The sequence below is a fragment of the Corvus cornix genome, chromosome 12, assembly GCF_000738735.6.
Source record: "Corvus cornix cornix isolate S_Up_H32 chromosome 12, ASM73873v5, whole genome shotgun sequence".
Classification (NCBI taxonomy): domain Eukaryota; kingdom Metazoa; phylum Chordata; class Aves; order Passeriformes; family Corvidae; genus Corvus; species Corvus cornix.
This window is the reverse complement of record NC_046342.1, coordinates 6,070,773-6,097,264: the sequence shown is the minus strand read 5'-3', so window position 1 is coordinate 6,097,264 and position 26,492 is coordinate 6,070,773. Positions and strand designations below refer to the sequence as shown.

Below are 26,492 nucleotides of genomic sequence, written 5' to 3'. Positions count from 1 at the left end.
CGGCCCCTCGCGGCCCCTCACCGCCCCGCCCCGCCCCGCCTCGCCTAGCTCGGCCGTTCCCGCCACCGCCCGGAGCCCCGCCCGGCTGCCCTCAGCGCCGCCGCCGCCCTCGTTCGGCGCGGCCCGGCGGGCGGGATGAAGCTGACGGACAACGTGCTGCGGAGCTTCCGCGTGGCCAAGGTCTTCCGCGAGAACTCGGACAAGATCAACTGCTTCGACTTCAGCCCCAACGGCGAGACCGTCATTTCCAGCAGCGACGATGACTCCATCGTTCTCTACGACTGCCAGGAGGGCAAGTGAGTGGCGGGGCCGGGGGTGCAGCCCTCGGGGTCTGGGGCAGTGCCTGGGGCACGGGGGGATGAGGGGCCGTGGGGGCTGCCCACGGTGGCCTTTGGGGACAAGCTCTGCCTGGCCCCGCAGGTCTGGCCGGTGAGCTTTAGCTTGAGCTTCTCTCCTGTTGTTTTTTAGTGTAGGCTTGTGAATAGAATCCCAGCGGCAGGGATAGCAGCAGCGTGGGTTTGTCTGCTCTGCGAGTGTACTTGTTATCTTGGTAGGCTGGAGACAGTGGTGATAATTCCCTATGTGTAAGCGAAAGCTCACTTCTGTGAGAGCTAAACGGTTGCAAAGCCTAAAGGATTCAGGTCTGGTCACATCTCCAGGTCTTGGGATTGCTGCAGGTGTGGAACTGACTTCTCTGGGCTTAATTCTCGCTAATTAATAGAGAAGCGATTGTTGTGAGCAATGTGCAGATGTGCCCTTTTAAACGCCTCATTTGAGTGTAACTTCTTGGCTAAATGCTTTAAGCCAAAAGGTACAGGTGGTGTGGTGTATATTACTATAACTTCTCAAAATCTGATGGTGTTTTCCATAAAACCCAGTTCCTAAGTGGTGTCTTGGATCGCTGCAGGCAAACGTGGTCCTCTGTGTTTTAGATAATTTTCTCGAGTTTTGTCCTTATCTCTAAAGCACAGTTAAAATACGTGTGATTTGTGTGTGTCTCCAAACATTGTCTTAGTTTAGATGTAATCAATCAAGGTGTTTATTGATTTCTGTTATGTAAGGGTAATAAGTTAAGAGTGTGTTTCTGTTTCTCATTTAACTGTCTGGTTTTATCCTTCTTCTGCTATTGATCACATGGTGCTTGTCTTGTTTTTCGGATAAATCCCCAGAAGTTTGCAGAGCACTTGAGATCTGTTCAGAGGATGGAAACCTACGCCAAGGGTGTTTGAAGTCTATGACAGCTGGAACAATTTGAGCCAAATGGTGTCATTATGCCATTAAAATCTTTCTCAGTTGGTACAAGTGTGTGTTTGTCTGCTTTAAATTCCTTCAGATTTTAAGTTTTACATGTGCTTATTGGCATAGAGATGTAGTTCTGAGGTGTTTTGTGGGTTTTTTTGTAAAGTCAGGACTGGGAAGCATCACAGCCACACAGAAAGTGAACGGATAGCAAGTTATGTGTATTATGGGAGAGGGAATAAAAAGGACAAGGTAATGTAGGAATGAAAAAGAAATGGCTTGGGAGTATCAAGGCAGAGGTATGTCAGTGTTGTATATATTTTCTAGTAAACCACGTATTCCTAACCCTCCTTTTCCAAGCAGGCCAAGACATCGTACTTGCTGGGAGGAAAGATTGCTTCCTGCATATTCTCTTAATTCTCTGGGACACCTATTTATACATTATTTTCAGCTTCTAGTTAGTTTGCTTGCTTTACACATTAAAGTTGTTGGTGTTCCCCACCTGCTAGAATGAACTGTGATGTGAAAATATTTAATTTTTATTTATGTAACAACAGGTAACTCTGTATGTATGGAGTGTGCCGTGGATCGTATCCCAGATCCTAATTATATACAGTAGTAGCAGGGCTGAGTGATGTTAATGCAGATGGTATTGATTGCTCTTCCCCTTTAAACTTGTAAAGAATGGTTTGATGGGTTGGGAGGCATTTGGCCCTTTCACTCCAATCTCCATCTAATCCTGATGTGCTTTATAGTCAGAGGGTTTGCTTTAATTAAGTTAAATGTAGATCAATGGTCCTTTACTGCGGAGCTGCAGGGCAGTGAGAGTAGTTTCAAGGTAACTGCTGTGTTCTCTGATGGTTATAAAATTTTAAAATTATTTGAAAGCTGCTCATGCACTATCAGCTGGCTTAGAAGTGTAGCTGTGATTTTTAGAGGTAACTGGGGATGCAGGACACGCTTGTTCTCTAACCTGGAAAGTTTTGCTTTGAATTACGTTGTCACTAGAAATTCGTGTGGAGATGAAACCTCAGGTGTCTGAATGATCATTGTTGTGGCAGCTTCAGGCTTGTAGTTGGTTTATTTTTCCTTATAAGTCACAGCTGCAAGAGCCTAGAACTCTCACCTGCTTGGATATAATGGCCAGGAGGAAGTTAAATGTCCTGCTTGCTGGGAATCAGTGTAGGATACTCTACTTCATCAAATGGCCAGAAAATTAATGCCTTTCCCTGTCTAAAAGAAGGAAAATTTGGTGTGTGTCCTCTGTTAATGAGCAGTTCTGCTGGCAGAATTAAAATGCAGCTGTTTGGTTGTACTTTAGGTGAATCCTCACCTAGTTGGCTGTGTTGCCACACCAGAATGAGTTGTACAGCTCTGTGAGAGTATGGCCAACCCCACCTCGGTGAGCTTCAGCTTCTAACAGTGTCAGGACAGTTGAAACGGTGCTGTGCAGCCAAGGACTGACAGGACAAGATTATGTCCTTATCATGTATGTTCTGGGCTTAGGCAACTGCTTATTCATGAGCATCCAGTAATTTTGGTCCCAAGATTCCACTTCTATTTCAAAGAAATAATTGTTATAAATTTATTTATAACAATTTATTGATTTAAAATTAATAAATGGTTATTAAATTGTTAGCCCATCCTACATCACCAAATCCCTCCACAGTAGGCTGGCTTGGAAGCATAACTGAGAGGCTCACTGGAGTCTGTTGGGACTTAAGGAGGGATTCTGAAAACTTGTAGGACAGTTGTATGTTGGGATGTACAGCAATCCCTGAGGCTGGAAGCAGCCTGGCTGCACATTGGTAACCCTGCTGTGATAGAATGGTGCTCTAGCAAAGGTTTAGCTTGTATTTTAGTGCATATCAATTGTGTATTATTGATATAAATAAAGTGATGGATCTGGACTCCTGCTTAGCTGTGGTGTTTGCTGGGCACATCCACATTCCTGGTTGTGGGTGATGTTTACCCATAGCAGCACTGATTCAAACCAAGGCATGGATGATATTACAAACCTTGCCTCTGTTTTGTTTCATCTTTGTAGCAGATTTGACTGAGCTCTTGTATTTTTCTTTGTCGATATTGCTTGGTTTGTAGGTGGGATGGATAGATTAACCTTGACCTTGGAATTATGTTTAGTGATTGTGATTTGTTGTTTAAAAGTACTTAATTTTCTCGTTTGTGTTTGAAATAGTTGATTGGCAACAGGTCTTGTGTGCAGTGACACACTTCTGTTTGTGTCAGTTTACATGAAAACTTCACCTTTCCTAAAACACAGAACTCTTTCTTTTTGGTAAATGTGCTTTTGTCTGTGTGTTGATATTGTCTCTGTCTATATTAATTTATTCTAAATAGATCTTCTAAGTTTTATACTTGTAATAGAAAAGGAAAGCCAAACTAGGCATGAGAGTGTCTAATATAGTATGTTTTGAGATTGGGGTTTTTTCTTGGTTTGTTGTTGGGTATTATCCCCACTAGATTGGTCAACAGCATAGCTGAGGTAACTTCAGAAAGCAGTGTGGGGAAGCGTATCAGACATAATGTTAGAGTGTGTCAAACTTTAAATTAGGTGTGTTTTTTTAAGTGTGTGGCATGTTTGCATCTGAAGAACGATTTAAAGAACTGCTGGAGGAACAGGGGAAGAACCAGTTGAGATTTGGTCTGTGGTACAGGTGGTGTGTGGGTTTTCACTGCACTTGCTGTGTTGGCTTTCACTTCGTGGGAACTTGTCCCCAGCAAGTTTGTTTGAAGTCAGAGCCCTATGGCTTCTGCTGCTTGAGAACTAATCTTTAAGAATGAGTGTCTGTTTTTGTTATGTTATGAAAAGTCTCCGACTTGTGCTCTTGTTGGGTGTGTCAGGTTGAGGCTAGTGAAAAAAGGAAAAAGTTCAGCATGTTAGAAATAGCTTGTCTAAGGGTGTAGTCTGACAAACTTTTCTCTTGGTTTCGACTGCTCCTGCTGTTTGTTTCCATTCCCATGCTGTCCTCTTTGGTCGTGTGGGTAAAATATTTCGTGGGCCCCTATAATAACCAGAGTTACGAATTTCTGGATTAAAAATAGCTCCTGGAAGAGATGGTATTTCTGGTGTTGATCAATACCCTCGCTGGTTGACTGCCCAGCTCTGAAACCTTTGTGCTCCCTCAGTTGGGGATGAAAGGGTAAGGAGGGTGGTGGAGACCTTGCACTGCTCAAACAGGTACCACTGTTGTGAGATACCCTCACAACATTATTAGCCAGCTGCTTCTAAACTTAATCTGCAGTTTAAAATTCTAGCACTGCAGTGTATCACCTGCATCCCAGACCCCCAGAAACACAGTTCTGTAGATTGTGTTCACTCTCACTAGAGTGTCTTTCATTGTGTTGCAAAATGTTAAATTTGCATTTCTTGCCTTAAGGTTGGATACAAGTAGAATTCTGCAGTGGTTTGGAAAAGTCCCTGTGTTACTATGTCTTTTATAGATGACTGGTATATAGATGTGTTGGGTTAATATCCCGTGAACGAGACACCCTGTTCTAGGTTTTGAAGTAACAGAGAACAAAGACAAATTATACTCAATCAAAAATGAGCAGCAGATGAATGGGAGATTTGAATCGGCAAGGGCACAGTGAGGCAGTGCTGCTTGCTGTGCTCATTATGTTAGCTCCTCCTTTTCTTTTTGCAGTAGACATCATAGGAAAAGGAATTTTTGGAGGAGACAAGTGCATTTTGCAGGTGCTACAGGGAATTCTTCAAGCCTAAGGATAGTCTTGGAGAAATACCAATATCCGTGTTTGAAAATCAAATACAATTTTTTTTGTATAAAATGGTTTTTTTGTATATGTATAAGATGTTTTTTTGTATAAAAACATCTGACTACTTGAAACAACCGTGTAATGCCTTAATGGGAATAGGCCTTGTTGATGTGAGTTTTGTTTCGAGGTTTTTGTTGCAGAGAGTGCAATTATTTCTGCTTCCTCCTGACAGACCAAAGAGGACCCTGTACAGTAAGAAGTATGGAGTGGATCTCATCAGATATACACATGCTGCCAACACTGTCGTGTACAGCTCCAACAAAATAGATGGTGAGTGATCCACTGGAGTGGAGCATATTAATCTCCTTACACTACATGTCTGGATAATTAGCTCTAAAGATTGGGGAAAAAGTTATAACAGCTCTTCAGTGGTAAGAACTCTGTCAGACAGAGGCAGAGGAAGAAATTAATGTCCAACACTGATGCACAGCTTGGTGCTAGTCCTTTGAGCATCCTTACGTGTGTTTGTTCGCTGCTGCAATAACTGGAGGGTTAAACATTGCTATGGAGATAAAACTCGGTTCTTCATTGCGCTGTTCAGTTGGTGTTGGATCAGTGCTGTCAGGCAGCCTCTGCACCTTCACTTCTTTTGTGTGAGTGAGGTGGAAGGAGCATCTGGGCTGAATGCCACAGCTCTATCTGGTACACACAACTTAGCTGCAGAGGAAGGGAGGGCAGGAGGTTCAGGTAACTCAACAGATCACCAGCCAAGCCTGGAGGAGGTCACAGAGCTCAATTTTGGTTTTGTTTGTTGTAGTCAACGTCTGAGAATTCTGCAGTGACCAAGTCTCTCAGCGCAGCACTTTACAAATAGCTTTTAACGTTGTACTTGTAGATTCATAATTTCTGGAATAGAGGTCTTGGTTTGGTTTTTCCTTTGCGGAGATGAAGCTTAACAGTAGAGATGCTGGTGCCTTGTGATGTATGCTGGGCTACTAAAGTAATTTCAAAGACTGTGAATTTAGAGAAGATGGAAGTTAAGAGTTAGGAAGTCAGGTTAAAGTAGAACGAGCTGGGCCTGAAACTAGAGGAACAGGGAAGTCTCCACCAGAATTGGATTTAATGGTGTAAAAGGATTAAAAGTGTCACAGGAAGCACGTGCCTTTTGAGTGTGTTTCAGAACCTACTTATTTTTTTAATTATGTTATTACTTTGTGTCACATTTTTTATTTGGCTGTTATTTAATTTACAATAACTAATAATTAACAATTTAATGAAGCATTTTTAATGCCATTTTGAGTACTGAGTTTTTGTTTATAAGTACTGGTAAGCCTTAAGACTTAAGTCTTTGTGCTGCAGGGTAGCATTATGCTAAACAATCAGAAGAAAAGAAAAAGATACAATGTGAGAATGTTTGTTGCTGTTACAAATTGTAAGATTAATAAACCCAACAGGGTGTTCTGTAGGATTCCAGATACTGTTTAGTCCCTAATGCACGTGGTCATGGGCAAGGTGCATTGTATTAACCTGTTTTGCAGGTACTGGGAAGGAAAATTACCTCAGGAACATGCTATAGGAATGCTGGTGCTTGTTTCCAAGCATTTTTTTGTGTTGAATTGCTACCAATCTAGTTGTGAAGATTTCCTCAAGACCTCTGGACTTAGTTCCTGTTGCCTGATTCCAGGCTGAGGTAGTAGTTTGTACAGTTTGAGGGTCTATGATACCACCCGGTACAGGAGATAACTGTACAGGCCACTGCCTTGCCTGGGACAGAGCACTGCCAGCAGTGAGGATCCCAAAGGAGCACAATTCCCCAGTGCTTCCTCTTTAGCAAAGGAAGATGGAATTCTTCATGGATACTTCGGAGATCAGGTAATGACAGTTCTTGCAGGAAAAAAATAGAGACGTGTCTTAACAGGAAGTTTGAAGCATGTTGGTTCTATCCAGTGTGGGATGTGACACTGGTGTTAGGGATTTGTATTTTGGATAATCACCTCAGGTCACTTAGAGCCTTTCAGAACTGTGTGTCACCAATACCACATTTCCAGCTTGTTCCATCAGCTTCAGTTTGCTTGTCAGATACTGGAGGGTGGTTTAGGCCTCTGACCTCAGCTTGATGAGCAACCTCAGGCAAAAATGGGAACTTGATAATTTTTTCACAGATAGAAAATTTTGCTGAATGAGCCTTTCAAAACATTCTGAACACAGTAACCCCTCTGACTGTCAATACACCCAGTACATGTTGCATCCTCTTGGCACATGTTCTTCTTAGTCAAAAGTAAAAGTATCCTTGACCCTCAGCAGGACTCGTTCCAGCAGTACAGTGTCTGCACATAAAGATTGAAAAGTGGCTTCGGTTGTTTAATAATTGTTTCCTCTTAGAAGGATTTATTTTAATTTTGGGAGAAAGTCTCAACAGCATCTTCAGAATCGTGGGCTACTCTTAGTATGTTCACCTATACTCAGGATAAAATTGGCACTTGAGAAATGTTGTGCTGCTGCTCTCATCTATTCAATTTATGTTTAAGGTTGCTTGAAGTACACTAAGCTTTAGATTACTCCTCTGTCCTCTTCTTAGAGCTTAGCTGCTCTAAGTGCAGAGAAGGTGTGAAGCTGTTGATTGTCAGATTAAACAAAAAGAAGAGAGATTTGCTAGTTTTTAATGGTCTTGTCCTGGCTTTGAAGTTATGATTTTATCTTTTATCTTCAGCTGAGTGCAGAATTTGTACATTTCCTGTGTGTACTGCTTAGTTGGAAATTTGTTTGCTGAATGTGTATGTAGGAAAGAGCAGTATTCATGCTGCAAAGCAATACAAAGTAAATTTGCAGAGTAAACTCTGTAAATTTGATACTCTCCATTTTGTGAGAGTGATGGACTAAAACCTGCTGCTACTTAAATTTTAGCACCTTTGAAATTACCTTGCCTAGATCACATGACAGTTGTTTTTAAAATGTAACATGACTTCCAAACGTGGGAAGTATCTTTTCCTGTTGGCTAATTTGCAGTTCTGCTTAAGTACAGAGTTGGTTTTTGTCTGTTTCTAACTTGATTCTCTTCTGAAGTCTGACTTAAAATCAAATGACCAGACTTAATCACTGTGATGAGATTACTGTTGCTCTGGGGAGCAAGTTAGTATGTGATCACTTTCAGATGACCTTGGGCTCATGGAATAATAAAGCTTATGGTTTGTTTATGTTTCAGACACTATCCGATACCTCTCCCTGCATGACAACAAATACATTCGGTATTTCCCGGGGCACACAAAAAGGTGAGATGTGGCTTGGGGACAGGACAAGAGAAATTGAAATACGAATGGTAATGAGCTCGAGTTCCATTACACTTGGTTCATGCTACTTACTGCTTTGTTCAGTTATGGGTTTGTACACAGCTGTTGGGGTGGGTGTTGCTCCATTCACGTCTTTGGTTTGTCTCTGATGCATGTGGGATTCTGTATTGCAGAGTGGTTGCTCTTTCAATGTCTCCAGTAGATGATACTTTTATTTCTGGATCCCTGGATAAAACTATTCGACTTTGGGATCTCCGCTCTCCAAATTGCCAGGTAGGTTATAAAATTCGTGGGCACAATGCATTGAATTTTCAGTTGGAAGAATAAAAAATGGATGTGTGTTTGTAACAAACTAAAAAGACTGCTAGAAGTGTGTGCTGCTGATTCAGTGTTGACACCTTCCCAAAGAAGCCTGGATCAGGAATCTCTGTGCAGTGTGTGTGGTGTGTCACATTGTGTAACACCACTTGCTCTCACCTGTGTCTCTGCTGGAGAGGCACTGGGGAGAGCAAGAAATAACACTCGCAGCTGATGAAACAAGAGAAGGGCTGGGTGTCATCAGCTTGTTCATCAGGCTGCTACCTTATGCAGAGGGTGTTCTCTCAGAGCAGGCATCCCTCCTGTGTTGTGAATTCATCTTATCTGAGTGTTTGTAGTGTGTGTCTAAAATTGGTGCCTTGATGCAATTAAATTTGATTAAGAAACTGGTGAGCTAAAGTAACACAGCAGCCATATGGTCTGGCACTTCCTTGCATCTCTGCTGTTGTTCATCAGAACTGTTTGTGAGCAGATTTGACTTGCTAGCAAGACGGAACACTGTTTGGTTTTGTTTACTTATTTTGCTGGAATACTTTACTTGTTTTAGTGGAAGCAGGCTTGTACGGGCTGAGAAAAATACCAGAACTGGCAGCAGTGGCAGGAATAAAAGATTGGAAGTAGAATCTCCACCTTTAGTGGTGCTCAGTTGTTTTCTCCTGGTATCTGGATACGTAGTGTTGTGTTCTGTTATTTCCCCATCTCCCCGGGACCATTTTGCTAACAAGAGAGGGCTGTTTGCTTATTCCAGATGATGGAACTGTAAATGAAAGAGAAAGAAAAAAGTTAAATTTCTTACAAAATGTTTTACATTTTGTAAATTACAAAATCTTTCTTCAAGCCTTTTCTGGCAGATCTTAATTCTGCTATTTTTGGGGGAGTATGCCTTTAACTCCAGTGTGTAGGTTTCCCTTGGGATGTATCTTCATCTCCAAGTTGCTGCAGATGAGGTAGGGTTGTAAGTGCAGTAACAATTCTGTGATTTATGCTAATGCCTGAACGTGTAAGAATGATAAAACAAGGACTTGTTACTGGAAGCTGCATCCAGCCAAGTTTGGGAAACAGGTTGAGGAAGTGTTACTTGTAGTTTTCAGTTGGTCCGTGAGATGGCAGCCATACTACCTGGAAATATTCCCATTCCCGGGAAACCAGAGCTGACCCACTCACCAGAGCCCCTTAGCATTGGCTAAGCTCACTGCCTCATCGACAGAGAGCACAGGGAAAACTGACCTACGTGGGAAAGAAGAGAAGTAGTAAAGTCTCTAGACTTTATGTAGAGAAGAATGCAGAAAGAACGAAAAATGCAGAAACTTGTTCAATGTATTACATATATTTACTCAAAGGTGTGTTCTTGTTTAGGTGCATACACTATGTTCATAAAAATGCTTGACTAACATGCACAGACTGCTAGTCAGGATACAGAAAATTACAATTAAAATTAAAATATTTTGTGGGCTTTTACCAAATTTTGTCAACTGTTTTCTACTATGTGACTTAAGGAAAAGGTAACATTAAAAATAAGCACTGGTAGCAACCTGTCAATTTTAATATGTAAGGTCTGTTGGCTTCCAGCAGGTATGAGTTTTCATTAAACAGGCATGTAAAGCTCAGCAGCGATATTCCCTTGCTTTCTAAGTATTTTTTTTTCTCTCTTGTGCAGCCGTAAATCGTAGAGCATTGCTGTTGATCCCAGCAGCAGTGTTTTGTGGTGCTCCCTGGTATGGTTGTTAAGACAGCCATATGAGCCTCCCTTCTCTGGGGACTTTTGGAGTGCATGACACCTTGAATGAGGTTTTGATTTGTTTTGGTGTAAACTTTGTCACTGAAGCAAACTGGAAGTTCTGTATGGTGACCTGAAGTTGAGAAAGCTGAGTTCTGAACCTTTGTAAAACCTCAGTATTTACAACTGAAATTAATTTGTTCCACCCCTAATCTGCTGTCCTGCTCACAGTGGGCTCAAAGGATGGTGGTAGAAATGTGAGCATCAGTCTTGCAAGTTAATTCTGGCTGTTTCTCTTTCTAGGGTTTAATGCATCTCCAAGGGAAGCCTGTGTGTTCTTTTGACCCAGAAGGGTTGATTTTTGCTGCTGGAGTCAATTCTGAAATGGTGAAGCTTTATGATCTCCGCTCTTTCGACAAGGTGAGGTACCCTAACTTCCCTTCTTACACTTTTATCTTGCAAGAAATAATCTAAACTCAGTGCTCAGAGGCTGGATTTGTGTACTCGAGCTTACTGTCTGGGGTGCCTCCTTGGCATCTACAGAGTTCTCAGTAAGCACACATCTCATGGACAGAAAGGGATATAAATCCTGAGGTACACTCTTAACCAGTGTTAAAGTGCTAACTCTTGAACCTGCTCGAAACTCCAGGTTAGGCTTATATAGAAGTGCGTGGTGTTAGGGCGATAGGGAGATCGCTGCTGTGTTCCCCAAAACTGTCTTGGGCACAAAAACGCTCAGGTGCAGCAGTATAGCCACTAGCAAGCTTCTCCTTTCAGCCCCGCAGATGTTTAGCGCTGAGGAGACACACACACACACAAACACACACACTTAAGCCAGATAGCTCAATATTACCAGAGATAAGGGGCCAAGGAGCGCTCTCCGCATGGCACGTTCCACAGACGAGGTTTATTTCATCCTCCGCAGAGGGGACCCAATGCGAGAGAGGGCCCAGCGTGCTCGTGCTCAGGTTTACGTAGAGTTACAGTGATCTGAGGGCATGGGGGCGGTACAAAGGCGGGACCAGGGAAGGGAACCAATGAGCGAGGGAAGGGGCAGAGTTGGGGGATCAGGTCGCATATGCAACAGCACAGGCTGCTGGGAGAGGTAGTTTTTTAACCAGGGTCTGGGGGTGTGTAAGGTTACATTTCATCCAGAAGACATTGTGGGAAAGGCCTTTCCTTTATTCACACAAAGGTGAGAGTGGTGTCGCCAATATCTGAGTTTTTCCACCAGCAGGCATTTGCTATTTCAGGGTTCTCTGGCCCACCAGCTGGCTCAGCTGTTGGCTCAGTGACTCCAACATAGGCTCTTTTTTGTGTGGTTTTTGGCCTTTCTTTCCTTGCTGCTTATTCCAGAAGAACACAGGCAGAGATTGAGCCAGGAGTGTCAGAAAGGATGAAAATTTCAAAGGAAACTGTACTGGCATGAGCAGCTGAACTGAATAAGTACTCAGCATAGTTAGGTCTGTGGTTTTCAAAACTCAGATGATGATTACACTGGCTCAAACTCTTTCTCTAAGTTCATTTAGCAGCCTTGTTCAAAAACGTCTTCCTTTCTTAATTTAATTTCTGCTGTTGATTGTGGTAGAGTGTGAAACTATTGGATTGAAACAGCCTATTGTACTCTTTTTTTGCTTTGGAAACTGGATTCATCTGTTGAAACTTACACATGCAGTGACTTGTTTGCCTTGACACTGTCTTTTGGTATCTTAGGGCTAAGGATTTTCTTTTAAAGGTTAAAAGCAGATTCTTGTTAACAGCAATGCAGAGTCTTCTTCATATTTCCCACTTTCTCTCTGCAGGGGCCATTTGCTACATTTAAGATGCAATATGACCGCACATGTGAGTGGACAGGCCTGAAGTTCAGCAATGATGGGAAACTCATCCTCATCTCGACGAACGGCGGTTTCATTCGGCTGATTGATGCCTTCAAAGGAGCTGTCCTGCACACGTTTGGGGTGAGCCTGCTGCCTGTGGTACTTCCTGGAAAACTTGGTGTTAGTTTGGGGAGCAGGTGCCCTTTGGCTGTGAGCTTGCTGTGGACACACTCTCTACTACATATTCTCCTGTTTTGTGCCATAGGGTTATAACAATAGTAAGGCTGTCACGCTGGAGGCATCATTCACACCAGACTCTCAGTTCATCATGATAGGTAAGATAATTCTTGGCAAAAATTTCAGTGCTCTGAAATTAGGTGTGTTATGTAGGGCTAAAGCTGTGTCTGTTGGGAAGCAGAATGTATTTAAATAATACAATGCAGCCGTAAGCTTTCTTTGCACTGACAGTGTTCTGTTAGATTGCTCAGTGTTCTCTAGACTGAAATGTAAAAGAGCCTGCAATAAGTCTTATCGTTTTTACTTATGTATAAATGCTATTCCAAAATAGATAAGAAACCAGGAAACTGTTGTAATGTGGGAAGACCTGTCACATAATTTGTCAGTGGTCCTCGCCCTGTGGCTAGGATGCCCTCATGTGCTTCCTCAAAGCATTTTGTGGCTGTGTTGTGGCCGTCCCCTGTTTCCTGATGACCAAAGCACCTGTTTGTGCTTGGGTGACTGGTCTTGTAGCTTGGTGCATTTGTACCACCCCCAGGGGTGTTCCTGCTCTGGTGACATGCTGGGGCAGCTGCAGTTTGTTCATGTGGCTCTTGTAAACCCCCATGTCTGTGGAACAACTTCTTAAACCCTTGATAGAAGCTGTAGGCATCGCCCTGGTGGCTCCCAGTGTATGATTCCCCGGCCCTCTGCAGATGGACTCCTGAGGGAAGCAGGTGGCAAAAAGCAGTTTGAAACTCTTGTACAGCCTGGTGCTGCACCTTGGGCACCCCAAAATAAGCACTTCAGTCGCCTGCTGCCCAACAGGACCTGTGGACACGAGTCAGATGAGTCTGTGTGGTGCTGCCCCTTCCTAGAACTTTAATTTTGTTCTTATTTCTGTGGCTGATATATCAAATATGTTTAACTTTGTGGTAATTTGGTATCCAGATCCTCGTTTTTTCTGGATGACTGATGATCTTGGCAAAATTTCTTTTCTTTTGTTCTGGCTGAGAACTTCCTGATTGCAGAGAAGAGGGGTGGGGTTTTTTGTTTAGTCTGTCTCTGGAGAGCACTTTATTGCACATATTTACCTTCCTGTTGTTCTCTTTCAAATTAAAACAGTAGTAGAAGTTCCAAACCACTTATTCCTCTTCAGTTTTTCCCTACAGTTAAGTTGCAACTTGTGCTTCTTAATTTTTTTTTCCTGAAAGGCTACAGGCGTAAATACAGAAGCAGAAGAAAATGCTTTGCATATTTGTTAGGAATCCTATTTAAAATGAGTCTAAAGCTGAACTGAATTACAAAAATGTAAAGTTCTCAGCCTCAGAGTTTGAAAAACGTAATTTTAAAGTGAAAAACTTATCCCATTATAGTAATGTGGAGAGTTGACATCTCCAGGGAAGCTTCTGGTATTTGGCTTAGTGCACTGAAATCTGGTTACCTTCCATGGTACAGGCTTTGGTTTGATTCTGTGCCCACTGAGTGAGACATTTACCTGTGTCTGAACTGAGAACTTGTGTGAACAATGACTCTTCCCCCAGCACTTGGCCTCTGCACATTGGTGCAGGTTGGCCAGGGTCTCTCCTGCATTGCTGGAGGTGTCAGCTCTCCTTTTCTACTGGGTGACAGTAGTTACCATCTTTGCCTGAACAGTGTTGCCCTGTTGTGTAGTTGAGTCTCTGCAGTGCAAAGGTACAAACCTGCTGTTTGGATACAGGTGTGTTAACTCTCTGATGTTTTGTACGTGACCTTGTGACACTTGGAGAACTCTAAAGGTTGTGTTACAAAGTTGAGACCTGCCTGTTCCTAAAGTTCTGACAGAAAAAAATGCTCTTCATTTCCTCTGCTGACCTCTCCAGTGCATCTTGCATATCTTGTTTTCCACTCTTACCTTCAGGTTCGGAGGATGGGAAGATCCACGTTTGGAATGGGGAAAGTGGGATGAAGGTGGCTGTCCTAGATGGAAAACACACAGGTCCTATAACCTGTCTGCAGTTCAATCCAAAATTCATGACTTTTGCTAGCGCATGTTCCAATATGGTAAGGAAATGGGCTTTAAGTTCCTCTGAGCTCCATGAGGTGCTGACCCTTCCAGAGATGAATCTGAGAAGTCTCAGTGCCTCTCATGTGTGCTTACAGAAGGTGCCAGCTCCTATGGGGTGCTGTAGGAGAGATTTGTGTTCTGCTATGAAAAGATGTGTTCTTTTCTCCTCTGTAGGCCTTCTGGTTGCCAACTATCGACGACTAATTCCTACGCTGCGGCTGCTGTTGGATGGCTCCCGTACTGCTAACAGCAGCACGTCATTGCAAGCATAGTTTTGGAATTGCCTACATCTAGACTGTGTTCCTGTTCCTGCATATTTTCCATGTCTTACCTTTATCTACAGCATTCCGTTGTGGGGACTGCTCCTCTTGGCCTCCTGGCACGCTCAAGAAGCAGCATGCTACAAGTTCTTACCTTCCAGTCCATGCCTGGCAGGCTTCAGCCCAAGATGGAACTGACACAGTATTATTTCTTAGAGCGGTGAAGTCTGTTTTATCTACAAAATGTTCGTGGCATTTTTTAAAGCTGTAATTATGTGTTTTCCTGCTGTAAGTGCACAAGGCTATTGACGTTCCAACGTGGAACGTGCAGTTCCTTTCCGTAAGTGCATGTTTTTAACGTCTGGGATCTCTGGTTTCACTGCAGTCCACAGATGCAAATACTTCTGTGCCAAATGTGAACACTGACAGTTTTCAGCGCAGATGCTGGATTCTCTTGCAGTGGAACATGCACCAGAAGCACGTGGGTAGCTGTGAATGTACCTCATACTTCTTGTCATCCTTTATTTGGCGATTTAGTGTGCAACTGCACAGGTTTCATCCACTGTCAGAGGTTGCCAAAGCCTCCCTGCTGTTTGCTGTGTCAACATCCTGGAGGCTCAGACAGCACTGCTGAGGTCCGGCCAGTGTCCCAAGCAATAAAGGAGTCTGTCAGCAGGAAGACGGAGAAACCACACTGAGACTGAAAGCACAGTCTGCCTGTGTATCTTCCTTATGTACCATCTTGGCTGATCTTACTTGTAAATATCATGGGGTGGGTGGGCAATGGGAATGGGCCATATTTTTTTACTTTTAGATATAAAAGAATATGATGTGGGCCAGTATTGTGAGGTGTCTAGGCTGTTTACTTTCACTGATGCAGTTTTCCGCCCCCCGGTCTGTAAATAAGCTCCATGAAATTTGTCCCACACCAGGCTTAGACCTGTATCCCCTGTTGGTAAAACTGACACGTGGGTAGTCCATCACACAGTTTGTTACTGGTCTGCAGGTTTCCAGTGATAGCTCCAAAAGAGCATCCTTTCTCAGATGGCGTCTTCAGAAATGAATTCTAAAAATCTTAGGCATGACTGTGCTGACACTGCTTTGCTGTGGCCCTTCTCCAAGGAATGCCCCTGCAAAGAGATGGGGAGGGACACGCTCTCCTGCCTCAGCAGCTTGTAGCACAGAAAAGCTGGCAGGCTGGTCTTCAAGCCCAGTTCCAGTTTCTTTTCCCTGAAATGCTGCTTCAATGGAATGCATCCACCAGCAAGCTGGGACAGGCCTGGCGAAAATGTGGTGTTCATTATTCTTGCCTTTCCAAACACACTTGGGTTTGTGCTGGGCCACAGCTTGGGAAGTCTGTTCTTTCCCTCGCCCAGTCACATGTGCTTCCCTGCTCATAAATACGAAAAGCTGGCAAGGTGACAAGACAGTAAATGGGCATGTTCTCTCTGCTCTCTAGTGCCACTCCATACTGGCAAACTGTGCTGGAGCGTTTTCCTTAGGTCAGTTGTCCTGATGTTCCTGTGTTAGAGCAAAGTTCGTCTCAGCTGTATACAATTCACATCATGGCTCCCTGGAAAAGTAAATGCCTTGTAGCACAGCTGTTTCTGTTTTGCTCCTTGTTGCCTTTTGTTTTTTTCCCCTCCCAGTCCTCGTCCATGGAAAGGTGCTGTGCTAAGAGCTGGGGATGGGCACTGAGCATTTCTGTGCTGCTGGTTCTGTTCAGGTCGCAGCGCCTGCCTGTGGCAGTGCAGGAACGCTGCCCACACAGGGCAGGCTCACACCGTGGTGCTCCATCTGTGCTGTGGTTGTGGCTCATCTCTGCTGCTGCTGCCACACGGGGCATTTCTAACCACATGGGAGTTTGCCATCCTCCAGCAGAGTGATAGATGCTTTCCCTCTGCCACACAGGCCTGCTTCTGGAGATACAGATGAGAGGTTCATGCCACCCCCGTCTTCCTGTGCTGTCCCACCGTCGCCTATAAATAAAACTGCCCCGTGCAAAGGGAGGTGGTTTTCTGGGGCCTCAGTCACTTTAACTCAGCAGTGTTGTATTTCAGGCTGCTTGGTGCTATTTTACCTTCGTTGGTGTTGGCAGTGGTTTGTAAAATACAGATTTTTGGGGTTTGTAGTGTGTTTTAACAGTCAAACTACAGCGTCCAGTAGTAAATCATCTTTGAAGTTTTTAAAGTCTTTTGCCTGAGGAAGTGAACAGATAGCCTCCGGCCATATTCCTTGTTACTTTTCACAGGGAAGCATTTGGAAGTTTTTTATTCTATAAAAGCTCTTTGTTAATGTGGTTTGAGCGCTTGTCTGGAGGTCGTTGTTCGGCTCTCTTCTGCCTGCAGTGATGTAAAACATGGTACGTTGTGGCATGGAATGTTTAAGGAAAAGGGAAGCAGAGGAGTGGTTTAGGAGGGTAGACACACAAGCACATCAGTGGCTTTCTGGAGTGAAGAGGAATGTTCAGGCTCATGCACAAGAGCACTAGTGCTCTGTTCAGGATGGCAGCTGAGTGCCTTCCCAGGGCCCACTGCCACCCACACAGGCAGAGACATCTCTGTTGGTGTAGCATGGAGTGCTTTCTATCTGGATTTAAAAGAGGGGAATGTGCCAAGTTTTGTCAGGGAACTTGAGAACTGTGTGTTTCAGACAGTTGGACAAGAAAGGTGAATAAAACTTCTAGCTTTCAGCTTCTATATGCTTCTCTAGGAGTCTCAGGGCTGCAATTCCTGTCTTCTTTAGGGCCGCCAGCTAATGAGAAACAGATCTGATGAAAAACAGCCTTCCCAGGTCTGACAGTGGCCAAGCTGGAAACAGCATTCCCCCTCCAAATCTGACATTTAAATCCACCCCATATTCTTTGGGATGAAATAAAGACCTTTTTTCAAAATAAGGGGAAGTGAGACTCGAGATCCCACTTCTGAGTAAGCAGTGTGGTGGGTGAGCACGTCTGCCTGGGCTGTAGGAGATTTCGGGTGTAATTCTCCAAGTCAGTCTTGAAAGGTTTTTATTACTTTCTTGAAGCTCCCAGGTCCTGGATTCATGCCCCAATCCCTGCTCTGGAGGGTGCAGGAGCAATTGAGTGACAAATTTGGAAGCAGCAGTGTATCTTTTCCAGTGCCTCTTGGCTGTATTAGCACTTTAAGAGACTTCACCTTGGTTTTGGGTCAGCGGCAGGAACCTGGCGAGCCTTTCAGAAACTGGTCTCTGTGGTTGTGAGCTGCTATAGGGAGTTGGACTCCTCGGTGGTATCTGCCAGTGAGTGTAAATACATAAAGTCAAATTATGCTTTGTCACAAAATACTACATATGTGGAGAATTCAATGTTGTGGCTGTGACCAATAAATATTTTGTAGAGATACCACTTGAGTGCTGTAACTTCTGCATTTGTCCAGTGGGATACAACTTGCTGGTTTCTTAGAGGGGGAATGTTAAACTCATCCATTTTTTTTAAAAATTCCCTTTGTTTTGAAGAGTCAGAAACTCTGTAGTGGAAATTCTGATTCTTTGAAGTTATCCCTCCATAAATTGCCCATTTGAAGAGGGGGTTTTTTTTGCCAATGAATGTATCAGGGTAGGGAAGCCTTGTGACAGCTACTTATGGAGCTGTGGTACCCTAGGTGAAGAGGTGTCCACAGCAGCCTGTGGTCTGGATGGAAGAGCTGAACTCTTTCTCAGCAAGAAGGTGAGAAAATAACTTGTTGGATTTGAGTAACAGGAATCTTGGATTATTACAGTCAATGCATATAAATACAGTGTTATAGCTGCTGAAGGGAGGACAGCAGCCAGCATCATTAACATGGGTAAACCCTGCATTGTTTTCAGGTGAAGCTGAAGAGGATGGGGGGAAAGTGAAGCTGGAGAGAAATGTTTTTGTTCTACCCCTTCCTTAAACCATGAGCAGATAGCTGAGAAGGCTGCCTCATTCCTGGGGGGAATTTCCCCCTACTGCAGGAAATCATCTTTTGACACCAAGCTCTTGTGGCAGTTCAGGTAAGGGAATGCTTCTGGTGACAAGCAAAGACAAATTAAAAGCAAGAACTCCCCCGTGATTTTCTGGGGCTGTTTTTCTCCAGCCCAGCTCTGTGTAAAATCCCTAGCAGGAATACCACCACAGTAAGATGCATGGGAAAAAAACCAAAGTACTTTTATTTCGACTTTCATCCTTGTGGAACTTAAACACGCACTGGGGTTTGGCTGCTTTTCTAGGGAATCTTGGAACCTACGTAATGAATAATGAAAACCAAAGTGGGGACTCAGGGAGATGGGAAGCTTGTCCAGACCTGTATTTGCCTGGCTAATAAACAGGTTGGGAAGCAGATCCTCAGAGTTTAAGACAACTCTGGTGTGTCTGCTGGAATAAGTGCTTGAGATTCAGCACTGCAGACAAATTGCAACAAACCAGTTTTATTTTACCTGGAGCTCTTCTGCTGAATCAGCTGATGTACTGAAACACCCTGGTTCTCATCAGTGCTGCTGCTACAAAACCTGCTTTGCTGTCAGAAATGACCTGAATAGAAAAAGTGTCAGCAAGTGTGGATTAAGATTTGTTAGAAGTCTGTACACTGTGTTACTAATACACTTCAATGTTCTTAAGTAAGGCACAAAGCTTTGCACAGGGGCTCCTGTACACCAGGGTGAAGCTTCACTTGGCTACATCCTCTGGGCTTGAGGTGGTGCTGCCTACAACTGGCAACTGTCTCAAGAGGTCTGGGCTACTGCTCCAGCGTTCCCATGCCACTGGCATGGCTGTGCCCAACGCTGTCTTGGCAGCAGCTCCCAGGTTTTAGCACATCTCACGTTACAGCAAATGGACACGAGAGATGCTTTAGCTTATGCATCCAGTTCAGCTTAGTTCAAGTCTGATTAAAAGCCAGCTCTTCAGACTGGCTGGATCTCAATCGATCCTTATTGTTCAGTATTAAAAAGGGAGAGGGATCAGTAGAAATAAGGATTTCAGTGTCACTGTACCGCAAAGATCTTAGAAGAAGTGCCCTTCGGCTTGCATATGGCCCCCTTTAAAGGTTCTCTTTGGTCCAACAATGAGAAAGGGGAGTGCTTTGTTGCCCACTGTGCTTTTCTGGCATGTTCTTAAGGAGCTAATCTTGTTCATTCTGTGCCAAGTGCTGGCTGTGCATTTCAGGTTCCACTGCAAATGGTTTTGCTGGAAGAGAGCGTACACGTGCAGCAGAAATCCCTCAGTCTCAGGTTGATGCTGAATGGCACCACAGTAACAGAACACACAGATGCTGTGTGTCATCCTGGCAGTCAGTCCTCTTCCCTGTTGTGTAGTGGGATGACAAATACAGAGATGTCATCGTAGGATGCCTCGTGGCTGTCATCCAGCATCCACTGATGGCCTCTCTTCTTTCCCCTTGCTCTGCATACCAAGCACTTGGCCAGTTCTGAAAACCTGTGGGTAGAAAAATGCAAGGCTTGGGTTAACGTAGCAACTATTCCCCTTAAGAACAATGTTGAGATGTGGCTTTATGTTGTCAAAATAACAAAGTTTTTTAAGACGTCAGCTTTTTAATTGTTACTTCAGGATGGAGACAGATTCGCAGACAGTTTCCAAAGTCACACAAAAGAGTGGTCATGCTAGAGCTGACCTGGAAGCAGTGGGATCTCAGCCTGCTTTAGGTCTGACCAGAGTCTTTGCAAGGGAAAACAAAGACAAAGCTGGTATTACCTTTGAGGATCTGTCCTGTTTTCTGCAAGGAAGCTCCTGACCACATGGGCGACCTCGTCATTGCACAGAATATCCCAAAGGCCGTCAGTTGCCATGATGAGGACGTCATCTTCCTGAATGTCATGCAGAGCAAAGTCAAATACATTCACCTGGAAAACAGAGGAGTAAATCTGTGACAACTCCTGCAATGGAGCAGAGGGGTCAGGGAGATGAGGCTTCCCCTGAGAGGTGACACACTGGGACCAGGGTGCTTGGAGAAAGGCTAAGACCTGCCAAGTCTGTAGAAGCTGCATACAGAGCAGCAGCTTGTTTAGCTCCACCCTACAATTCCCATGTGCTGTGACTGACCTTAGGAATGCAGGAGAGGAAAGGTTTGACTTCAATGTTGGTGTCAATGACCTTGAGCTGATGATCCCCCAGGCCTCGAGAGACAGCCAGAGTCCCCAGCAGGCGAGCCTGGCCACAAAGAAAGCAAAACAGGATTGAAACATCTGGGTGTGGTGCCTTTAAAAGCTGATGTGTGGCTTGTCCTGACTGATCTATAATACATAGACCCTTCTCCAGGCATCACCCAGAACAGCCTCTGGAGACTTTGGAGATGGAGGAGTGATCAGAAGGAATGGCCTGATGGGAATGTGGAGACAGCCTGATTGTGAATGGCTCCATGTGGTCCATGGTGTGCTCTGGGTAATGCTACAGACCTCAGGAAGCCCATGGTGGCATCTGCTCTTGATTTGAGGTGGCAAGAAAGACAGTTGGGTTGGTTTGGGGGTGTCCCCTTGTCCTGGCAAAGGAGGTTTTGCACTGACTCTGTAACGGGGGTGGCACGGGGGTTTAGTGCTGGGGGAGGTGATGGGGCCTTCTGCTCAACCCCAGCACGCAGATGCTGGATGGGTGCAGTCGTTGCTTCTCCCCACCTCCTCCTTCCCTCTCCAGGCTCATTTCTCAGCCCCTCCTCGAGGAGGAGAGTTTGTGGGAAAGGCAGTAGAGCCAAAGGAGACAGTCCCAAGTGGGAGCTGAGGAAGTTTGTTCTCATCTGAATCGAGTTGTTGTGTGCAAGGGGAGATGAGGAAAGGGCAGGCTGCCTCAGGACTGCTGTCTGCTCTGCTGTACTCTGGAGGAGGGTGGGTGCAGACTCTGCTCCAGAGGGCTCTGGGTTGCACCAGCCAGGCAGCAAAGGAAGCTGCTGTATCTGGGCTGTGGGACTGCGCTGTGCTGGAGAACACGAGAGCTCCGGGTCTGCTCTAGTGCCCCAGAGTGTGACATGAGTGACAGGGACACTGAGGACCCCCAGCAGACTTGCCTGTGCCTTGCCAGTGTGTAAAGCATTAAGCTACCTGCTTCCCATGACCATGGACGAGAGGATACTTGAGGTCAGCTTTCTCCACCGTCTTGTACCCCCTGGAACAGAGAATTCACTGCTGATTTGGGATTTGTCTGACTTGATAGTACAACCCAGCCAGAGCATTTTGACTCTGATTGAATCCTTGTGGTGTCCCCACGCACAGGCAGCTCACTGAGGAAAGGGCAAAGTGACCCTCACTCTCCCCTTCCTCCCCAGCTTGTACCTGCACCAGGCTGGGACTCCTGCACCAGCCCCACCTCGGTGGATGACAGAAGGACCATCCTGACTCTTTTCTAACCACCCTGCCAGGGCCCTGGTCCTTCAGTTGGAGGGAGCTGCTCACAGCACCCTTCCCTACCATCGTGCTGCTGCTCTCAGCAGCAGCAGGTGCCCTTTCTCCCTTCACCTCCCCTTTGCTATGAGCAGGTAAAGCTGTCCTGTGCTGCAGCCTTACCCTCAGGCAGAAGGGACTCACCAGCCCTCCATGAAGTAATCCCGGTACAGGACTTTCTGGCCCACATCATCTCCCTTCAACCTCCGTGGAAACTCAAAGCGTGTGAACTCACCATCCAGAAGCTTGGGGAAAAGGAAAGCCTGGAGGAAGGAATGGAGGGGTGAGCATGCTCAGGTTCTGCTTCAGTGCAGTAGGGCACCAGAGCTGCTTCTGCCTCAGGACTGGCACTCCCAGCAGCAGAGTGGAGACCAGAACTGGGAAAGCATGTTCCAATGAGGACGTGAACATCTCCCATACTAAAGACTGTTGGCTGAATTTCTACCCCAGCCCTCCCTGGCTAGTGTCAGCTGACATTATGGCCACACAGTGGCCTTCAAGGAAAGCTGGAGGTCCTCTTGCCACATGCCCTCTCTGACCCAGTGGGATGCTCGCAGCTGGATTGTCTGATGGAGTCACTCACCAAGTGCTGGATTCGCTGCCTCTCTGACTCAGGGGTGAACTCGCTGCTCATGGGCACAATGTTGTCCTTCAGGACAAGAATTGCCCTACAAAGGGGAAGAGGCAACGCTCAGCTGTGCCACAGAATAGCTGTGCACCCAAAACTTTTAAAAAAGGCCACTGTATTTCAAATAACTCCATTGCAATTGCACTGTTGCAGCAGAGAACTGTGCTTGCCTGGTTTGACAGTGGTTGAGCTCACTCTTAGAGGAATGGGAGGCCACAGCCAAGTGAGGGAAATCACCCTTCACTTTTAAACACCTGCCAGGCTGAGTGTACTGCTGCATTGCCACCCCAATGCTGGGTCTGGGCAGCTCTAATCCCTTGAAATCCCCGAACTGTTCCAGAAGGCATGAGAGCACCTTTCTTCCAACAGGTCCTGTGCCTGTTGGAAAGCAGGAGAGGGATGGCTGGGCTGCACATTTACTGTCTGTAGGATTAAATCAGAGCTGTGGTTTAACCTGGCAGGCAGCTGAACACCCCACAGCTACTTATTCACTCCCCCCACATCCAGTGGGATAGGGGAGCATAACTGGGAAAAAGGAAAGTAAAATCTGTGGGCTGAGAGAAAGTTTAATAGGACAGAAATGGAAGGGAAAATAATAATGAGAAAAGGATTAGAATATAGAAGACAACCGATGCACAGTGCAGTTGCTCACCACCCACTGATCGATGCCCAGCCAATTCCCCAGCAGTGGCCCCAGGCCAGCTTTCCCCTCAGTTCACACACGGAGCATGGTGCCATGTGGTCTGGAACATCCCTTGGGTCACTTGGGGTCAGCTGTCCTAGCTGTGTCCCCTCCCAGCTTCTTATGCCCCCAAACCTCTTTGCTGGTAGGGTGAGAAGCTGAAAAGTCCCTGAGTCTGTTGCTGAGCAGTGCCTGCACAACTTAAACATCAGTGGGTTTTCAACAGTGTTCTCTAGAACTCTGTCCCAGCTGAAACCAGGACAGTAAGATGCTGGAAACCTTGCTTAATTCTCAGCTCTCATCCCCAGCAACTTCCCCCTTTTATTATGACTCACCTGCTGTCCCCAGCATTGGCCACATACAGCTTTCCCTGGAAATAAAGGGCAGCCAGAGCAGTGCAACCTCCTTTCTGGTTCGTAGCTTCCATCTCCTGGCCAATGACTTCATCCTGTTGGTATATACAAGTTTGGAGACTGACGTGATCTGTGCTGCTGCTTTCTACACACTGTCCCATCCCTCCCAGCAGAAATCCAGAACCAAAACTGACTGTGGAAGGGCCACAGAAAACCAGCAGAGCGACAGTGTTGCCTCTGTACAGCCTACACAGCTGTTGCTCCTGGACTGTGGGTGCTTTAGGAGGGTGATGGGGAGAGCTCAGACTTGTACGTGCTGTATGAGTGTGACAGTAGCCACCTTCCTGCCCTACACAATTGTACAGAGCTACTGCAGCCTTGCTCTGGGTCAGCACTGCCAACATACAACTCTGAGGGGACCCGGGGGTCTGATCCAGCACGATCTCAGCACATTTAAAGGTTTGGCCCAAAGTTCCAGCCTACTCAGCGAGCAGCAGAAGTGCAGACCCTGCCCTTCCAGGGCACAGAGAGGGACAGACTGACTGCCTAGGCCAGCAGGACTGGTGCCCTGCACGGGGTACTCACACATTCCTGGAAGGCATTCTCCAGGGCTCCCACCACCAAGTCTGCTGCGTGGATGTGCTTCTCCTCCACGAACTGGGGGTCACTGTCACAAACGCAGCGTCCGCTGAGGTGCATGGGGGGCTGGGCCTCGGTGATGCCTCCCACAACCTCCTCCAGCTTCTGCTTGATGCAGTAGTGCAAATAGTTGGAGGCGATGATGGCAGCGTCTGGGCCACCGTGGCCATCAAACAATGCCCAGTAGTGACCAGTCAGAAACTGCCGTGCGGAAGAGGGACAAGACAGGGGCTGAAGAGGTTGTACAGATGGCAGGCTCACAGCCAGGATGCCACTGTGGGTTTTGCCTGGCTTTTCCACCCCAGCTACCCTTCCCTGCTACTCGTAAATCTCTGGGCAGCTCAAACTCAAGCAATGCCCACGTGCTGCTCTGCCAGACCCATCATCTGAGCTCTGAGCATCTGCATGTGCACCACCCACCCTCATGTGCTGTTCCTGTGTTAGGGGAGATGGGGCCATTTCACAAGAAGTGAGGCAGAGCCTGGTGAGAGCATCCTGTGTGCCCAGCTCACCCTGCTGCCCCAAGTGATGGCAAGACATACTAGCCCTTGAAAGCAGGAGGACAGGAGAGGCGAGGGCACAAAGGGCTTGCATGACCTTAAATGCTGCAAGTCATGGGCCATGGAAGTAGAAATTACATTTACAGACAGAGCTACGTATTGGCTGGCCACAGGATACATGGGGTCCCCATAACACATCCAAGGAAGGGTTTCAGCACGTGGGCACAGGACTGATGGAGTAATCCTGTGTTTCTTGAACCTGCGCCCTTGTGTGGCAGCAAAAGGCTGGCAGCAGGGTGAGCACAGCCTGCCTGGGGGCAATACCTGCGTGGAGCACAGGATCAGCCATTCCTCATCCTCCTCCAAGGCTGGCTCTCTCCTCCGGACAGAGATCTGACAGCAGGCTGCCTGGTCCTCATTGAACTCCGACTTCTCGGCATTGATAACCCTGCAAACACTCCAGGTAAGGTGTGGGGACACACTACACCTCTCCTGCTCCCCGCAGTCACTGCAAACAGCTGCACCTTGCCCCTCCTTTCCAGCCCCATGCTCCCTGCTCCCTTTTCAAACTCAAGGATCTCTTTGCAGGTGACTGCAATAGTAAGTCCTTTAAGTGCAGCAGGGAAAAGCCCAGCTCGGGACACAGAGACCTGCACCCTGGCCTCAGGCAGTGCTTGTCAGCAGCCCAGATTGTGCAATTTCCTTGTTGACACAGTGCAAAATCACCACACTTGCTTTTCCTTCTAGCCTTGCTAATGCTTGTCCCGGGACGGGAGTGTGCTCTCCTTGCATTTCACGATGTGCCATCCCAAGACCATGGGGTCATGACGTGGTCTCGCCAGGACGTGGGGACAGCCCCTGGCTGGAGTTGTTCTGCCTGATCTATCCCCTCTGCCATTAAAACAGCAAACCAAGAGATTTCTAAAAGTGTGGTCTTCCCCTTCCTTTGTTTTAAAGACGCTTTGCTAAGAACGGTGCTGCTCTCGGGGCTGCCCCGGCCACTTGTCACAGTCCTGGTGCCCGCCTTGCAGCTGGCAGGGGGTGGGTAGGGGTGCCCCCGCCACCCCCGCCAGGGAAGGAGAGGGGCTGGAGGATTCACCGCCACGCCAAACCTCCTCTGGAGCAGGAAGCCGCTCCCTCCTCGCCCGCGGATGGTGCGGGAGGGCGAGCTGTGCCTGCGGGCGGCCACTCCGGGCAGGGGCGGCTGCAGCCGAGGGGCGCAGCGCGGGTAGGTGGGGTGCGACCACCAGCGGCACCTCGCCAGGAGCCCTCCAAGCCTGCCCCGCACCCTCCACACGCCCTAAACCTGCACTACGCCCCGGTTATCAGCACCCCGGGAGGGCCCCTAACCCCGCCCGGCCACCCCGGGGCTCTCCCGGAGCCCCTCCCGGAGCGGCCCCGCTGCCGGCCCCACTCACTCGGCGTATCCCGCGCCCCAGGGCAGGGGCCGCTCGGGCCCGGCGCCCCTCACGGCCCGCCCGCCCCGCGGGGCCTCCTCGCCGCCGCCGGGCAGGAACTTGGGCCGGCGGTAGCGCAGGGCGGGGGGCGGCGGGCCCGGTGCCGGTGCCGGGGATCCCCCGGGGCGCTCGGCGGGGCCGCCCCGCCGCCAGCGCCGCAGCCACTCGCCCGACATGGCGGGGCAGGTGCGGCTCCTCCCGGCCCCGCCGCGGTCCCGCCCCGGGGCGG

General features: G+C 46.9%; 2 protein-coding genes across 2 annotated transcripts; one reads left to right on the top strand and one right to left on the bottom strand.

Moving 5' to 3' along the window:
• The first annotated feature begins 52 nt into the window (after positions 1 to 52).
• Positions 53 to 18,003, top strand: WDR82 (WD repeat domain 82). The gene is made up of 9 exons (XM_039558907.1): positions 53 to 296; positions 5,207 to 5,304; positions 8,177 to 8,243; positions 8,435 to 8,534; positions 10,600 to 10,716; positions 12,099 to 12,254; positions 12,379 to 12,448; positions 14,230 to 14,372; positions 14,551 to 18,003. The coding sequence occupies exons 1-9, from the start codon at positions 136 to 138 to the stop codon at positions 14,578 to 14,580; spliced, it is 942 nt and encodes a 313-aa protein (XP_039414841.1). The 5' UTR covers positions 53 to 135; the 3' UTR covers positions 14,581 to 18,003.
• Positions 18,004 to 18,761: 758 nt separating this feature from the next.
• PPM1M (protein phosphatase, Mg2+/Mn2+ dependent 1M) lies at positions 18,762 to 26,444 on the bottom strand. Its single transcript, XM_039558906.1, has 10 exons — positions 26,225 to 26,444; positions 25,131 to 25,254; positions 24,253 to 24,507; positions 23,650 to 23,762; positions 22,588 to 22,672; positions 22,149 to 22,267; positions 21,666 to 21,729; positions 20,677 to 20,784; positions 20,329 to 20,477; positions 18,762 to 20,052 (listed from the first exon to the last, which is right to left on the bottom strand). The coding sequence occupies exons 1-10, from the start codon at positions 26,437 to 26,439 to the stop codon at positions 19,908 to 19,910; spliced, it is 1,377 nt and encodes a 458-aa protein (XP_039414840.1). The 5' UTR covers positions 26,440 to 26,444; the 3' UTR covers positions 18,762 to 19,907.
• Between the last annotated feature and the right edge of the window lie 48 nt (positions 26,445 to 26,492).